Source organism: Ursus arctos, unplaced genomic scaffold (assembly GCF_023065955.2).
Source record: "Ursus arctos isolate Adak ecotype North America unplaced genomic scaffold, UrsArc2.0 scaffold_18, whole genome shotgun sequence".
Classification (NCBI taxonomy): Eukaryota; Metazoa; Chordata; class Mammalia; order Carnivora; family Ursidae; genus Ursus; species Ursus arctos.
Genome location: NW_026622852.1, coordinates 30,498,869 through 30,517,174, shown reverse-complemented (window position 1 = coordinate 30,517,174; position 18,306 = coordinate 30,498,869). Strand labels below are relative to the sequence as shown.

Genomic DNA, 18,306 nt, shown 5'->3' with positions numbered 1-18,306 from the left:
GTTCAATAAATGTTTTGATTAATTTGCTCTTAGTTTAATCTGCTTATTCTACGTTTAAGAGTTCGACTACTTTAGGGGCGCCTGGGTGGCACAGCGGTTAGGCGTCTGCCTTCGGCTCAGGGCGTGATCCCGGCGTTATGGGATCGAGCCCCACATCAGGCTCCTCCGCTATGAGCCTGCTTCTTCCTCTCCCACTCCCCCTGCTTGTGTTCCCTCTCTCGCTGGCTGTCTCTATCTCTGTCAAATAAATAAATAAAATCTTTAAAAAAAAATAAAATAAAAAAAAAAGAGTTCGACTACTTTAGATAAATATCTGCACATCTGGAATATGTCCTAGTATTTATCAACTAGCCATTCGCCCTGTTGTTCTCCTCCTCTCGCCTCTGTGGTTGTGATTTTTCTGAACGTGCCTCTCCTGTCAGCCACCGGGCGGTGTACACAGTGGGCTGAGTCCCTGAGCACCATTTTTACTTTCATGTAATGTGCCTACCATACAACTGACATCAGTCACCTTCTTAGAAGTACTTTATTTTACAAGTCATTACACTACTTTTTACCTTATTTGGACCTGCCAACAAAATAAACCTGAAACTCTGACAGGCAGGCACTGGACCAGCTTCACTCTGTACTTTGTGTGTGTTCTCCGTTTCTGTAAGAAGCATATAAAACAGGTATTATTTCTACTTTTACAATGGAGAACTAAAGCTCTGGGAGATTTAGTAACTTTACTAAGTCGAAGTCACTAAAGAGGCAAAATAGGTAGCAGTTAGGAGCTCAGACTCCACATCCAGCCTGCTGAGATTCCAGTCCCAGGCTGTTACCTACTAGCTGTATCACTCTGGGCGATCTCTTACCGCCTCTGTGCCTCAGTTTCCTCATCTATAACATGGGAATGCTAACAGTACCTACTTCATAGGGCTCTTGCGGGCAGTAAATGAATGAGTATGTCTATAGCTCTCAGAACGGTGTCTGATACATAGTAAGTACTATGATAAGGCTATATTGCCTATTATTATAGGAAATAATCAGATTCAAATCTAAGTCGTTAGACTATAAAAACAGTACAATTAAGTAAGCGGGCATTGTTTTCATTTTACAAATCAGAAAGCTGACGCTCAAAGAGGTTAAGTACCTTAAATGGCAAAATATTGTTTTCTTGCTAGTACAATACATTAAATGAGTTTGTACTACATTATTGTATAAGTTAAAAAGTAAACAATACTAGGAAATCAAATCCAGCAATATAGAAAAAAAGAACAACGTACAACTAAGTGGGTTTTGTCCCAAGTGTGCAAGGCTAGTCCAACATTCAGAAACCAGTGTAATTCAGCATATTAATGAGTAACAAAAAAACCTGATCACATTAACACATGCCCGAGTATTTGACAAAATTCAACATCCATTCATGACGAAAATGCTTAACAAACTGGTAGTATATGGAAACTTCCTCAGTCTGATAAAGGACATTTATAAAGAACCTGCAGCTAATATCATATTTAATAGTGAAAGACTGTATACTTTCCCCTTAAGATCAGGAACCAGACAAAGATGTTTACTGTTTTTGTGTATGTGTGCATTAAACATATCATTTGTTCCTTTATTTCTGAGAATAAAAAACTTATGTTCTTTGTGAATAATTCTGAAAGTTAACAGAATGCCAAAGAATAAATTAAAAATCACTCATGAATCCACATACCAGAGATCTAGACACGTGTGTGTTGTAAGTGTAATCAGAGCCATGCTATTTTATGAACTGTCTTTTTAATTTATCCATACATTATAAACATCTTCCCATGTGATTAAAATTTTTTCTTTTATGTTTAATGGCTAGTTTGCCTTTGTCTGGGTTTCATGATTTAACCCGTTGTTTGAATCCAGGTTTTCCTGTGAACAAATTAATAACACACTGTTACTAATGGGACTTTACCAAACTCGTCCTCGTTAACATTCTTGTAGTTTTTGGTGCTTGGAACACCCTCTCCTTGAACTGGTAGGACTTTGTAACTCTAATCATCTGACTGTGCTCATTACCTCTCACGTTGTCCAGATATCTGGCTCAAACCACATAGACTGGTTCCTTCTCTACCCCAGCTTATTTGTCTTCCCCTCCTTTTTTCAGCTTTATTGAAGTATAGTTGACAAAGTTGCTTACATTTAAGGTGTATAACATGATATTTTCATATAGGTATACACTGAAATAATTACCACAGTCAAGCAAATTAATGTATCCATTACCTTGCTTTTTTTTGAGAACAATTTAAATCTACTTAATCTCTTAGCAAATTTCAAGTATATAATACAGTATTAATTGTAGTCACCATGCTGTACGTTAGATTTTAAGAACATACTCTTCCTGTAGCTGAAACTTTGTACCCTTTGACCAACATTTTCCCATTCTCTCCCACTCCGTCCCGCTCCAGTCCCTCGTAACTGCTAGTCTACCCTCTGCTTCTATAAGTTCTGCTCTTTTAGATTCCACGTATAAGTGAGATCGTGCAGTGTTTGCCTTTCTTGTCTGGCTTCTTTCGCTTCATATAATGTCCTCCAGGTTTACCCATGTTATTGTAAATGACAGGATTTCCTTCTTTATTAAGGCTGAACAATATTCCTGTGTGTGTGTGTGTGTGTGTGTGTGTGTGTGTGTGTGTGTGTGTGTACACACCATATTTTCCTTATCTGTTCATCAGTAGATGGATACTTGGGCTGTTTCTCTATTTCGGCTAATAAGAGTAATGCTGCAGTGAACGTGGGAGTGAAGATAACTCTTTCGGACAATGCTTTGGTCTCCTTCGGGTATATATCCAAGAGTGGGATTGTTGGGTCATATGATAGTTCTGCTTTTTAATTTTTTGAGTAACCTCCATACCTCTGTAGTGGGTATAGCACTTTGCATTCCCACGAACAGAGTACAAGGGTTCCCTCTTCTCCATATCCTGGCGGCACTTACCTTTTGTCGTTTTGAGAAAAGCCCTTCTAACGGGTGTGAGGTGGTAGCTCGTCGTGGTTTTGGTCTCCATTCCCTGATGGTGAGTGGTGTTGAGCACAGCAGCACCATGTGCCTGTTGGCTGTTTTTATGTTTTCTTTTGAGAAATGGCTTTTCAGGTCCTTTGCCCATTTTGAAACCAGTTTGTTTTCTTGCTCTTCAGTTGTTTTATAGTTCCTTTTATTTTTTTGGATATTAATCCCTTATCTGATAGATGGTTTTGCAAATGGTTTCTCCCAGTTTGTAGGTTGTCTCTTCGCTCTGTTTCCTTTACCATGCAGAAGCTTTTTAGTTTGATGCAATGACATGTTGGTCTTTGGTTTTGTTGCCTGTGCTTTTGGGGTCATATCCAAAAACTTATTGCCCAGGCCAATATTAAGAAGCTTTCCCCCTGTTTTCTTACAGTGTTACAGTTTGTCAGGTCTCACATTTAAGTCTTTAATACATTTTGAGTTGATTTTTGTACCTGGTGTGAAATAATGGTCCAATTTAATTTTTTTGCCGGTGGCTATCCAGTTTTGCCAGCACTATTTAAAAGACCATCCTTGGGGTGCCTGGGTGGCTCAGTCAGTTAAGTTTCCAGCTCTTGATTTTGGCTTGGGTCATGAGATTGAGCCCTGCATCTGGTTCCGCACTGAGTGTGGTGCCTGCTTAAGATTCTCTCTCTGAGGGGCGCCTGGGTGGCACAGCGGTTAAGCGTCTGCCTTCGGCTCAGGGCTTGATCCCGGCGTTCTGGCTGGGAGCCTGCTTCTTCCTCTCCCACTCCCCCTGCTTGCGTTCCCTCTCTCGCTGGCTGTCTCTATCTCTGTCACATAAATAAATAAAATCTTTAAAAAAAAAAAAAAAAGATTCTCTCTCTGAGCCGTGGGTGGCTCAGTCGGTTAAGTGGCTGGCTGACTCTTGGTTTGGCTCAGGTCATGATCTCAGGGTCATGGGATTAGCCCTGCATCAGGCTCTGTGCTCAGCACAGAGTCGGCTTACCCCTCTCCGTGCCCTTTGCTTGTTTCCCCGCACTCACTCTCTCTCAAATAAATAATTAAAAAAAAAAAAAAAAGATTCGCTCTTTCCCTCTGTCCCTCCCTCCTGCTCATGCTCTCTCTCTAAAATTAAATTAAATTAAGGTGAAATAGTGTCCTTTCCACCTTGTGCATTCTTGGCACTTTTGTCAAAGATCAGTTGACTATGAGTGTGTGGATTTCTTTCTGGGCGCTCTGTTATGATCTACGGTTTCTGTCTCTTTATACCAGTACTATACCTCTTGGATTACTACAGCTTTGTAGTATATTTTGAAATCACACAGTGTGATACCTTCATCTTTGTTCTTCTTGAGACAGTTTTTGCTTTGGCTATATTTAGGGTCTTTTCTGGTTTCATATGAATTTCAAAGTTTTTTCTATTTCTATGAAAAATGCCATTGGAATTTTGATAGGAATTGCACTGAATCTGTAGATTGCTTTAGGTAGTATGGACATTTTAACAATATTAATTTTTCCATTCCATGAACTCAGGGTATCTTTCCATTTATTTGTGTCTTCTTCCATCAGTGTTTTACAGTTTTCAATATACAGCTCTTTCACCTCCTTGGCTAAATTTATTCCTTAGTATTTTATTGTTTTTGATAAAGATGTCTACTCTCGGAAACAAACTGAGGGTTGCTAGAGGGGAGGGGGGCGGGGGATGGGGTAACTGGGTGATGGGCATTAAGGGGGCACATGATGTAATGAACGCTGGCTGTTGTGTGCAACTGATGAATCACTGACCTCTACCTCTGAAACTAATAATACACTATATATTAATTGAATTTAAAAAGAAAAAAAGATGTTCACTCTCACCAGTTGTATTTAGTATGACGCTAGAAGTCCTAGCAAGTACCATAGGACAAAAAAATAAACAGAACGTGTTTGGACTAGAAAGAAACTATCTTTCTGTGTAGATAAAATGATTGAGTATGTAGAAATGCCCAATACATTTACAAGAAAGCTCCTAGAACTAGTGAGTTCAGCAGGATACAAGGTCACTTAAAAAATCACTTTTATTTCTATATATTAACAATGAACATTTGGAAACCCAAAAACATTGAAACTACCATTCCAAATAGGCTCCAAAAGAAAGAAAAAAGAACTGCGTATACATCTAATGATGAAAACTAGAAAATGCAATGAAAGAAATCAGAGGTGACCAAAATTAATGGAGAAACATACTGTTCTTGGATTGGAAGACTCGGTACTGTTTAGATGTCAGTGCTCCTCAAATTTATCTATAGATTTAATGCAATTTCAATCAAAATCTAAGTAGACTTTTTTGTAGATATAGCTGATTCTAAAATTTATCTGGAAAGGTAAAACTAGAATAATTGAAAAGAAACAACTGAAAAAGAAACAAAGTTAAAGGACTCATAATACCCGATTTTAAGACCTATACAGCAAAAATATTTACGACAGTGTACTATTTGTGAAAGACATAGGTATGTATTGCTGTGGAACAGAATAGAGATAGGCACACAAATAGTGATTTTTTTTTTAAAGATGCAAAGACAATTCAACGGAAGGGGATCATCTTTTCAGTAAACGGTGCTCTACCACCTGAACATCTGCATAAAAGAAACTCCTCCATAAACAGTTAACTCAGAATTGATCGTAGACCTAAATGTAAAAGGTAAAACTCTTAGAAGTAAATGTAGAAACTCCTTCTGACCTGAGCTCTTAGTATGCCTAAAGCACTATCCATAAAAGAAAAAAATGGATAATTGGCTTTCAACAAATTAAAAACTTGCTCCATAAAAGATACTGGCAGAATGCAAAGGAGATAATCATGTGGCAGGTAAGCCCATGAAGAGGTGCTCAACATCGTTAGACATTAGAAAAATGCACACCAAAACCACAGTGAGATCCCATTGTATATTTTTTAGAATGGCTAAATTTAAGTGCTTATCGTACCCCAGGTGAGAATATGGAAGAGCTGGAACTCTTCTACACTGCTGGTGGGGTTGCAGAATGATACAGCCACTCCAAACAATTTGGCAGGTTTTTTAAAAAGTTAAACATATACCTTCCATATAAGCCACTACTTTTTCCTAGAGTAGTGAACTTTATGTTCACGCAAAAACCTGTGTACAAATGTTGTAGTAGCATTGTTCAGAATCACCAAAATCCTGAAAGAACCCAAGGACTCTTGAGTGGGTAAAAGGATAAATTAATTGTGGTATATCCACTCAGTGGAATGCTCTTCAATAAATAAAGGAACAAAGTTATACATGCAACAGAACGGATGAACCTCAAACGCAGTATGCTAAATAAAAGAAGCCAGCCTCATGGTTACATGCTGTAGGATTCCAAGTACAAGACATTTTGGAAAAGGCAAATTATAGGAACAGAGAACAGATCAGGGGTTGGCAAGAGTTAGGGGGAAGTGGGGGGTCTGACCAAAAAAAGGGTGTTGGAATTGTTATGTATCCTATTTGTGGAGATAGTAACTAGATGCTATGTGCATATGTTAAAACTCAGCACTATAAGCCTAGAAAAGTGAATTCCATTGTATGTAAATTTCAAAAAAAAAAAAAAGTGCTTCTCACTGTGATACATACTTAACATTTGTGCATTTCACAGTCCCTAAATTTTGCATCACCTAAAAATCAAAATTGAAAACAGAAGAGTGTTTGAAAGGTGGGAAAGAAACACTTTAGGTGTTCTAATTAGAAAAATTGTACCCTAAAGTGCGAAAATATAATTGAATTTATTATGGCAAGGATCCATTTATTTTCCTTTTTAGCACATAACCATGTTGTCTGTTTTCTTTACAATATATTGTGATTCACTGATTGTTACTTAATAATGATGGCTAGTTTCTGGCCACAAGCTAGATAAGAGCTCTTTTGTAATCTGTTTTTCTACCATATCAATTCTGATTCATCGTATCTCCCTCTGCCTTTTGCTCACAATTCTTTCTCTCATCTGTTGACAAGGGGAAAAAAATCGAGTTAGGAAAAAATCTGTTTTGAGTGTTCTCTATGAATTTGTTACTTTTAAGATTTAATTATAAATGATTTTTTGACCAGCAAAAGCAAGTCACACTGTATTGGTTGCTGTCCTCTTTGAACTTTGTAAAATAACAAACTACAGGGGCTTTATCGTAAACATTAGAGACCATTTGTGATTCTTTGATTTGAATGTATATATTGTAGCACTTTGCTGTGGGTGACAGTAGATGATGTCATATTAAATTTAAATTGATCTCCTCTCAGTGTTTCTCTTTAGCACGTGTGCGGTTTCTTCAGCCCCACAGAACCTTTCAGACGCATTTCCGTCAATACAGCTCCCTGACAGTCATTTGTATTTGCAAACTGTGCATTTGGCACCTGCTGGTCTCTGTTGCATTGGAGCTAGTGGGGAGCCAAAATGAGTGTACAATGAAGGTATTGGTTGGTACATCTCAGTGGGAGTTATTGAAGGGAAGAAATAGCACTTGCAGGACCTCAGGAGAGGATAAGAGGAAACTGGCGGTATTAACACAAGCCAGCTATTCTTTGCTACCAAAAAATGATGATTTAAAAAGTGAGACAGTTCTACTGAATTAAAGTGTTTATGGACCTGTATTTTAATTCTTGTAAGAGATAGGAAGAAAGGTTTCTATTTAAAATATATAGTGTATTTTTAAAATGCCAAGATTTCAGTAGAAGATTGACAATTCATATGAGCAGAAATATAAATTAAAACGGTGGAAAAAATGCTTAATTTCTAAAGAAATGGAAATTAAAATGCAGGTGTCTTTTATTAAAGTAGTAAAACCAATTTTAATAAGGAAACATGTTGGCAAGACTTTAAAGAACAGGTAGACAAATAGCAAAAATTAATGTTTCGTAGGTATAACTTGTCCACATTTAGTCAAAAGTTCTTATTTACTCCACAGACTCTCCTCAACTTTGGATGCTTTGACTTAAGATTTTTTGCTTTGTAAAAGTGGTGCAAAAGCAATACACATTTAGTAGAAACTATGCTTTGAATCGTGATCTCCTCCCAGGCTAGTGATGTGCACTAAGCCCCTCTTGTGATGCCGGCAGCCAGCAGTGAGCCACAGCTCCCAGTAAGCCTGCTGGTCACAGGCCTCAACAGCGGCCACACCTGCTGGACCCGTGCAACCCGTGTGTGTCGCTCTCAGTACAGAATTCAATAAGTTACCCGTTAAGTCCTTTATTATAAAATAGGCTTTGTGTGAGATGATTTTGCTCAAGTAGGGTATTATCGGTGTTCTGAACACATTTAAGGTAGGCTGGGTGTATTAAACGTATTCTCCACTTAGGATTTTTCAATGTAGGGTATATTTATTGGGCTGTATCTCCCTTGTAAGTTGAGGAAGATCTGTATTCCTACTTCATTGGATACAACTTGAGGAAATAATTAAAGACAAAAAGGCTGATAGGTGAATCTGCTTAGCCTTATAATGGTCTGTTTTGCTACAGTGCATGTCTCTGTAGTGCAGATTTGCTCACAGCAGGAGTGGTAATTAGGCGAATGATGTTACTTTAAGTGAGTTGTGTTGGTTCATATTATTTTCCTCAGAATGTTTTGAAGCCATCAAAGAAGTTATTTCACCATTAAAGAGAATGCTTTAGGGGCACCTGGGTGGCTCAGTCGGTTAAGTGACCAACTCTATTTCAGCTGGGGTCATGATGTCGGGGTTCTGAGGTCAAGCCCCATGTCAGGGCTCTGTGCTCAGTGGGAAGTCTCCCTCTGCCCCACCCCCCACACTCACATGCATGTGCACTAAAATATTTTTTAAAAAGGAGAGAATACTTTAGTGATGTATGAAGACCTCCCCCAACCCAAAAAGCGGGGAAAGGTCAGTTTCATGGCCTTGAGAAGTGCTTTGCTTTTCACAGTATTAGGTTATCCAGTGGAGCTGCCCATGTGGTTGAAGAAGTTGTGAGATTTTTCCCTTATGCTTAAGGGGGGAAAAAAAGACATGAAAAAGCTATACCCTGGTTTAAATTATTTTGATAAAATTGGTTCTGCTGGCAGTGAATGCCCTCAAGGACCCGAGGTCCTATCTCAGGAAAGAACTTACAGGCTCTGGGTTAAGGCTACAGATCACCTGGCCGACACAGCGGTAGAGACGGAACAGTGCTAGTATTTTTGTTCGAAGCTCTTCATAGTACTCTGCTTACAAAGCTACATAGTTTTAAGTGGTTAGCCCCTAATGCTATTTTTCCCTTGAGCCCTGTTATTTTTAGTGTAATTTTGGAGAACATGAGGTTTTTTAGTTACATATATTAAGGAAAATATATAAATGTCCAACAATAAGGGATGGTTAAGTAAGTTTTAGGACAACATCTTGATAGACTCTAATGCATCTGTTAAAATAAGCGTGGAAAATTTTCTGTGAAACAAGTACAAGAAGTAGGACACAAAACTGAGCATCTGCATTTCACGACTGCAGCTGTATAAAAGTGTGCGGCATACACCTGGCCTCCGGTAGTTATGGTAGGATTGTAGGTAAAATTTAAGAATTTTTTTAATGTGTGAAGTTGATAAAATAGAGGTAAGTCCATTTTAACAGTTTAAGCTAAATTTTTGTTTTACTTTTGTTTTAGAATTCCTGGAAAACTCAAGCAGTTCGTATTTGACTTACATTCTGGAAAATTGCACAGAGAATTCCATCATGGTCCTGACCCAACCGATATAGCCCCAGGACAGGTAGGACTCTTGTTTTTCAGTGGGAACTCTTTTTCCTTTTTCAGTTAGCCTTGAAAAGGATCTAAAGCTCTTGTATAGGCTTGAGTTTCTGCTCTTAAGATCTTTATAATGAAATTCTAAATAGACTCTAGATAATAAATGGTTCCTTTTAAAATTAATTTTTAAAGTTATAGAACTTCAGAAAGGTTGCAAGAATGATACAATATAGTTTCTTGATCCAATAAACTAAGTGGTGTATGTCCTGTGGAATATGGGTAGAAGGATTAAATACAGTTGGTTTCAAAGTAGGAGGTAAGAATTAGAAGTAGGTAGATCAGTGAAGAAGTCAGTGGATTCCATGAACTGGTCAAGTCTTCCTCTGTGGCCAGGAGATTGACCACGCTACAAAGAAAATAATGATTTGGTATTCTTGCTAAACCATCCTAAGCGCCTTCGCCAATACAGTATTTATAATGTTCAAAACTTAAAGTTTCATGCAGCTTTTGAGATTTAGAGTGCTTCACAACTATTTATGAAAATTTTGTATTTGTTTATGTAACTTTTAGCCTGAGAATGTTTCTACCTCGTAACTTGTTACAAATAATTTCTATGTTCCTGCTTTGTTAAACACCTCTAAAAATTACATTTTGATGCATTATTGATTTATATCATGTCTATTACCATTATACAGAGAGGGAAGATACAAAACAAAACTCTTATTTCATATGCCCAGAACTTCACTGTTTTGTCCAAGGAACCTCCACATAAAAAAATAAGTCAATTTTTCCTGAAGAGTCAAATTAAGTTCAGTGTCAAGAGTTCCCTTTAGGAATCCAGTGACATGCTTTTTCCTTGAAGTCTGAGATCCGATTTTTCTTTGATAATTAAGCAACTATAGAAGCAAACGGTTTGTTGGCAATAACCCAAAGGCGATTATTTCCCTCAGGAAGGTAGGCCTACTTAATATTTTATCAAATTAGGAAAAAATGTTACTTACCATTCTTGTATTATCCTGATTTATTTCAACTTCTCCATTAGAAAATGAACATCTTGTATTTTATAGTAATATGACTTAAGCCAAACATATCTCAGTAAAAATACAAATAAAAAATGTATTAGCGAAGGGGAACATGACAAAAGAAAACGGGAAATTTGCAGACGTTGCTCTCCCACTAGTAACGCGAGTGAGCCAGTATCCGTGGTCTGTCATGTGGCACAGGCACAGAGAAATGTAACAGGCCCTACGTTAACTACAGGGGATGTTAGAACCATGACAGCACGTTTGTTCTTGAGCTCATCGTGTGGAGACAGACTACACACCACCTTTTCTTTGAAATTCTTGGAAGTCCCTCTTCTAGTTCTGTGTATTTTTGTCTATTGTTGGTGCAAAAATAAAACACTATAGAAATTAATTTCTTACAGTATGAAAGTATTTTCCTCCTTCTGTCAACTAAATTCTGGTATCCAGGTAATTGCCAAATGAAAGCTCTGTCTCCAGAGCAGGTGCCTTTAATCGTCTGTGTGGTCACTTTTAAGAGGGAAGGGTTTGGGCCAGCTCCGTCACGGTTGTGCTGCCTCCACAACGTAATGCAGGAAGGCACTCAGGTGTCGGGTAGTTTCCTTCCACTGCACCTCGGGAACCGTCCGCAGCTCTAGAGGTCGGGCTCTGTGGCAGCCTTGCCCAGAGAGTATCAGTAAGGGCACCTGAATGGGGAAAGCAGGATTTCAGACTCTGGCACACAGTAGCTATCTTTATTAAGCAAATAGTTACAAGACAACTATCATTCATCTGATACTTTTATTAAAACAGTATAACTCCATAAAATATATTGATATAAAATGTTTTATTCTTTCTCTTGCAGCCAGTCCAAGACGTAGCAAGCAGTCCACCTGAGAGCTCCTTCCAGAAATTAGCACCCAGCGAATATAGGTATACTTTACTGAGGGATCGAGATGAGCTTTAAAAACTTGAAAAACAATTTGCAAGCCTTTCAAGCAGCAGCATCAACTTATGTGGTGGAAATAGTAAACCTATATTTTCATAATTCTATGTGTATTTTTATTTTGAATAAACTGAAAGAAGTTTTGGGTTTTTAATTTTTTTTTTCTCCCCCGACTCAAAAATGCATTGTCATTTAATATAGCCTCTTTTTAAACATCTGTTAGGGATAAAAAAAATAAAAATAAAAATCAGAGGCCTATCTTTGCTTTAAATCTGTCCTGTAAAATTTTTATAAATCAAGTGAAAGGTGACATTGCCAGAATCATACCATTAACTTGCACTGCTAGGTTAGGGAGGACTTAGGGATGTCTCCTGTGTAGTATGTGCTTTTCTTTACATACGATCAATCCTGTTGGTATTTTCATTGTCACATTTCTCAAAGCTAAGAGGGTATATATTCTGGATACTTGGGAGGGGAATAAATTAAAATTTTCACACTGTGTACTGTGTTTTACTGATTGGTCGGATATTGCTTATGAAAATTCCATAGTGGTATTTTTTGGATTCTTAATATGTAACTTAAACATACTATGAAGAGGAGGAGAGCCATAAGCCAGAACATTTGGCAGGAACTGTCCTTATGAATTAAGAAAAAGAAAATGAAAAGTGTTATTAAATTTCTTTGTGTTTGTCTAACAAAATGGCATATGGATGGCATTTAAAACTTTGAATTATACCTAAATCTAAGATACTGTAGACCAGGTCACCAGTATCGAACCAGATGATTTGTAAGGCTCCTCCTATCATGACACAGTAATTTCCAAAGACAAAAACCAGCAGAGAAATTGTATTTCAGTAATTCTAATCTTCTATCTTGTAGAGTCTTGTTATAGTTGTATAGAGCAAAAACACAGATGATAAGGCACATAATGTTTTTAATTTTTTTCCATTGTAAAATTGTTAGAGGACCCTATTCCCTCTAGATTCCCTGATTTCCCAGGCCTGCAGTGTATAGTCAAATGGGTCCCTGTGCCAGGCCTCAATACTGCCAGGGAACAAAACCAGAGGGAGAGGACCCTCAGTGTCATATCAGGAAGCCCAATGCCAGAGGACAGACAGGTTCAAAATTGGCTTTCCTCTGGGTCTGGGTTGGTGCTATAGGCCAAGAGTCATTTTATACTTGGAGTCTAAGTCAATCCCAGTTTGGGGAAAGATTATTTTTAAGCTTAAAAGGCTGACATGTGCCATTATATGTAGTGTGTAATATATGTAACATCTTCCAGTTCTTTTAAAATAAAGTGAATATTTATAATGCATATTTAATGATTGTTATTTTAAAAAATCAGCCTAGAATTCTTAGTTGTGCATGACTTATCCATAATGTCATTCAGAATAATAAATGTTGTTAATAAAGTGATAAGGGGCATGTTTAGTATATCTTACCAGATTGTTAATTAGAAAAGCAGGACAGAGCTTCCTCAAGGTTGGGTCTTAGTTCTGTTCAAGTCATTGCTTTTAATCAGTAACTCTGAGATCAAAGATGTAGTCTTCAGGTCAGAGGATGGACCAAATCTGAGGCAGTTAGAATGAAAATTCATGAACATTCAACAGGGCAGCGCACAACACCAAAAGCAGCATATGCAATTAACTGGAATAAATTTACAATCCTGTAATTGGCTTTAAAAATATTATAAACAAAAGATAACACTCAAATATTGGATTGCAGAGAGCTGACTTGAGAGTAGTTATTATGAAAAAGGCCTCAAGGAACACATGTTCAATGTGATCGAAGATAACGGAGTGGCTGTTAAAATAGATTTGAGGCTGCATGATTTAGCTTTTATGCATATTGGGATTTAAATGTATATTGAATGAGTGAGATGCAAAGTGATGTGGGTAATTTTTGTACCCCTCAAGGGCTGAGCACTCATCAGGATTGGGTGCCCAATTTTATAAAAGGAAAAAAAAAAGTGCAAAACACCCAAATGCTCTAGAGAAAGTAAGTTTTTGCCATAGGGCTAGTGCACAGCAAGGGAGGGCCGTGAGGAGGAGGCCTGTGGCTAAGAAAATGAGAAAGGAAGTTGAAGAAAGAATGGGAGCTGACTGCACAGGGCCTTGAATGCCAAGCTAAGACGTTTGTACTGTCTTCTAGGCAGCAGAGATCCACTCAGATTTTTAAGCCAGGAACTATGTTCATATTTGAGTTTGAGAAAGAATACTGTGGCAGCAGGTCTAGATACGATAAAATGGGTCCAACACAGGAGAGAGAACGGCCAGAACTAAGAAATGGAGAGGAACAGATACAACAGATGACAAAGCTGTAGATTATTCCATAGGGATTTGTCACCAGCTGGACCACAGAGGGAACTTCCAGGAATCTAGAACTCACAATTTAGACTTCTTCCCCTCTGAACCAGGCATCAGAGAATGCCTGTCGTAGGTGGAAGTCTTCTCATTTATCCAGTCCACTCTGGGCCTCAGGCTCCTCAGCTGTGAAGAGAGGGGATGCAAGACTGAAGGACAGTTGAGTCGCAAAACCCAAACTAGAAGCAGTCACTTCTGCCTGTCAACCTGCTACCTTTTCGAGTTTTTAAAAAACTGGTCTAGTAGTGAGGGGGAACCATAAAAGGATAAAAACTTTCTTTAGATGAAATTCTAAACATGTTTTAAATAGTTAAATGAAGCTGGAGAGGAAGCTAGAGAACAGGCATCTAAAGCATCTCAGTGAGCTCCATGATGAAGTCGTCAAAGATCACGTACAAAGGAAGGAAACGGCATGATAAAGGCCAAAAAGGAGAGTGAAATATAAAAGTGTGTTGAAATATTAAAGCTCAATGAGCTTAACTTTGCAGGAAGTGCTAAATTTGCCAAGAAGGCATTAAAAAATGGAAAAACCTGAGGGCAAAAAGAATAGACGAGGGAGTTAAATGGATTAACAATTAAGAAAAGCGGAATAACTCAGCTTTTCTTTTTCTCGGACAAGGAGATGTAGTCTAGCGGGGCTAAAATAAAATGACAGACAAAAAAGCAAAAATCAGAAGTAAAAACAGTCTTGCCACCGGAAATAATTTCAGAGCTCTTTGGACCAAAGAGTATCCCAAAGAGCTGCTGGAAGTTACAAGTGCTTTCTGTTAGCAACTACTGGAAATCATGAAGACTGTAAGGTGACAGAAGACTGGAAATGAGCACACAGTATCCTAGTTTTCAGAGTAACTACAGTTAGATGGCTTTAGCTATTTTTCTAAATAAAACATCTCATGAACCAAACTGAAATGTTAGTAATCTATATTTGGGGAAAAGATTTAAATAGGTGATAAGGATAAAAAGTAATCAGCTTTTAAGCCCAATATTTAAAGACCCTGAAGACAGTAAGTTGTTTCAGGACTTAAATTGTTTTATGCTGATTATAACTGTTTTATGTGTTCATTAAAACAGGCTGGATAGGACCTCTGCTTGGCAACTGTTTTTTTAGCTGTGTTTGAATTTTTGTATGTATTTCCAAGTAATAAAACTATATTTATAAAATATTTCTATATTTTAGACTTTTTACTAATTCAATTTGTCATAAATATCATACTGTGAACATTTTACTCTGAATCCAGACGACCAGTCACAAGCTTTTCCAGTTTCTATTTTTTAGATTTAAGTGTGCTTCAGTCAGAATGGGAAGCCGTTACGAATCCATACGCTGATAGCTCAAACCTGGCCTTTAGTCCAGGCATCAGGTTCCACCTCCCAGAACACTTTGGGGAGGGCTGGCCGGCCCTTAGACAATAGGTTTTGGAGAGGAGGAGGAAAAGTGCAGCCTACAAACTGCTTTTCTAAACTGCCCTCTCTCCTCCTCCCCTGCCTTGCCTAATAAATTCTATCCATGCTTCAATGCCCAGGACAATTATGAGCCCCCGTGGTCCCACAGCCCTTCATGTATTTGAGAGGACCCAGTCTAATACACAGTTGGAAGTACATGTATCCCTTTATCTTATACCATGTGAATGCCACAGATGCAGGAACTCCTCAACCTTCGTATTCCCAGCAATCTAGAGCACTGTAAGATCAATAATTCTTATTTTTTAAAAAGCCAAATTACATAATAAATGAACAAAGGACAAGAACATATCACCATACCTAGAATGGACTCTGCTCAAGGAAAATTAATAGAGGCTGTCGTTTTTCTCTCTCAATATCTATACTGTAGGGGCACCTGGGTGGCACAGTCACTTAAGCATCCGACTCTTGGTTTCAGCTCAGGTCATGATCTCAGGTCAGGGTTGCAGGATTGAACCCTCCATGAGGCTCCGTGCTCAGCGGGGAATCTGAGGATTCTCTCCCTCTGCGCCTCTTGTTCTCTCTCTCAAATAGATAAATCTTTTTAAAAAATACCTTGCTGTAAGAGCAGAGCACTGCTAGGAACTGCTGCCCTGTTCCCCAGCTCAGGTACCTCAGTACTTGCCTGTCCGTGCTGTGTCTCATTTTACTCACTGGGATTGGTGACAGGAAGGAAGCTGCATGGCCACTCTCCTGATGCCACATGTTAACTTGTACATGACACAGGATCAGATCAATCTTGGGAGCCCGACACCGTTTTCTTGCCCTAACCCCTAACAAAAGGGCATCTATTCTGACTTACCAATTCTTCATACCTTCATAATGAGCATAGCTTTCTGATTTAACATATTGTTTAATAGACTTATTTCAGAATTTTTCTAGATTCATAGGTAAATTTACCTGATCTGTGGCTTCTAAAATAGAACTCTACCCCTTAAATTTTAGACTTTTGCCCAAGCTCAGTGTTCTGGCACCTCTTCTATTTCTTGGTCCCTCAGAAATTACTGGTAGTGCTTTACAATCACATCTGCAAGTTCCCACTAACCTTAAGAGGATGCTTTTTTATCTAAGCCTAGAAACAAATTCTTTTAACACATGGATGCTTTTTTGAGGGGGAGGGAGTGAACAACTCTGCACTTCTTTTCAGTGCCCTTATAACTAGGGTGACCATGTAATTTTGTCATCCAAACCAGGACATATGAGAGTGAAAGGAAACATTAGTAAATAACTGCACTCAGTCAAGAGATGTAAATCAAGACTGTCCCAGACAAACTGGGACGTATCATCACCCTACTCCTACCTGGACCTGTCCTACATTTTCGTGTTGGGGTATCACGCTTGTTAGAGATGAAAACGATTCACTCCCAAGCACTCACATGTCATCATTATATCACATTCTTAGTAAGAAGCCTTTTTAAAAAGTCATTTTAAGAATTCTTGGTATTTCTATCAAGTCTCCACTCATTTTAGTTGTCTTCCTAACATTACTCTTGTAGGTCCATGATACTTTTTCATTAATGTGCTGTTCCTTTAACCTTTGGGAAAAAATAGTAACAGTAGCCACTTCTATTTGTACAGTTACTAGGAGCCAGCCTCCACTCTAACCACTTAACATGTGTTAATTTTTTTCATCTTCATGACCACCCAGTAAAACAGGCAAGGTATCAACATGGAAGGGGAAATTCAAGGAGGGGAAGGCTAAAGAAGTCCCGAGTTGTTGACCCTCACCCTAACCCCAATAACAGGCAGCAATCTGTGTTATGAACAATTAACCTCGAGAGGAAAGAAAGGGAACTAATGTCCATGAAGAATTAGTAAGTGCCAAGCATTTTATTCCTTTTCATTCTTATCAACTCACCGAGAGGCTGTTTGGTGGGAAAAATACATGAACTTGGGTATTGGAGACCTTGGTCAAAATCCTGTCACAGGCCTACCTCTTAACTTCAGCTCTGCCCTTTCTAATTCCAGTCTCTGCCTGCCTAACAGAGCAATTAAATTCCGGATGCTACTCTGTTTTCAGTACTAGGCCACTGGATCATAAATCCTTGGGTGCCTACGGTTCTGACCCCATCAATCCTATGGTAAGACAGAAGATAAGCCCAAATTTTCCATTTCTTCAGTGGCTCAGGTCCTGTATCTTCTCTAAGTCACGACTTTTAGCTGGAAAAAGAAGTATCTTTACCTCCAAAATCTTAAATTTTCAATTCATGGCTCCCAAGTCCTGTAGGTGTTTTCCAGATTTCTTCTGTTGCATCACTCAGTCCTAGGTTAATATACAAAAGTGAATACTGAGCAAAGGTCTGAAATGTCTTAGAAAGCTTTTTCATACTTCCATACATATCCTCGAAAGATGGCACAGCACACATGCTAGGACCTCATCATTCATTACCTGGAAGTCACTCTTGGGGAGTATCATTTCTTTCCCCCCCACCTCATCACACCACAAATGAAAGAAGTTTATAGCTATGAAGTTATAAAACATTGCCGAATTCGCCACAAGTGAATGAAGCCAATGAACTGCAGTGGCTAAGAAATACTGTAGAAATGGAAAACTGGACCATGAAAGTCTTGGACACTAACAGGTAAGTTTCATGACTCTTTTCTCAGTGGGTTTTCAATAAATATTTATGGAATGAATAGCAGAACAGGAAGAAAGCAGGCATTCAGTATGAAACAGGGGATCACACAGCGGAGAGACAAGAAAGCACAAATCACTTCTTGCATGTGGAAAAGCAAAGCAAATATGCCAAATATACCCAGAACTCTGGCAAAGGTGAGGTTTACCAACTTCCTTGGCAAGGAAGGCAAAAGGAAGAACTCTGAAGGTTCTAACGGTCTTATCTGATATAAAGCAACACATCAATTTCTTTAATTATTAAATTAAAAA

The 18,306-nt window shown here is 38.4% G+C and overlaps 2 protein-coding genes across 4 annotated transcripts in view; one reads left to right on the top strand and one right to left on the bottom strand.

Annotated features, from left to right (window-relative positions):
- ERP44 (endoplasmic reticulum protein 44) overlaps window positions 1-12,910 on the top strand; it is a 91,371-nt gene extending 78,461 nt beyond the window's left edge. Inside the window, exons 11-12 of the mRNA XM_026506137.4 lie at window positions 9,571-9,673; window positions 11,515-12,910. Of these exons, the coding sequence (XP_026361922.2) occupies window positions 9,571-9,673; window positions 11,515-11,616 (205 nt within the window). The 3' untranslated portion in view covers window positions 11,617-12,910. The remainder of the gene's footprint in view (window positions 1-9,570; window positions 9,674-11,514) is intronic.
- Window positions 7,749-18,306, bottom strand: part of STX17 (syntaxin 17) — a 67,629-nt gene continuing 57,071 nt past the window's right edge. For all 3 annotated transcript variants that reach the window (XR_008959939.1, XR_007190974.2, XR_008959940.1), the window contains 4 exons: window positions 17,602-17,682; window positions 13,984-14,084; window positions 13,038-13,166; window positions 7,749-11,356 (listed from right to left, as the gene is read on the bottom strand). The gene's annotated coding sequence lies outside the window, so the exon portion shown is untranslated. The remainder of the gene's footprint in view (window positions 11,357-13,037; window positions 13,167-13,983; window positions 14,085-17,601; window positions 17,683-18,306) is intronic.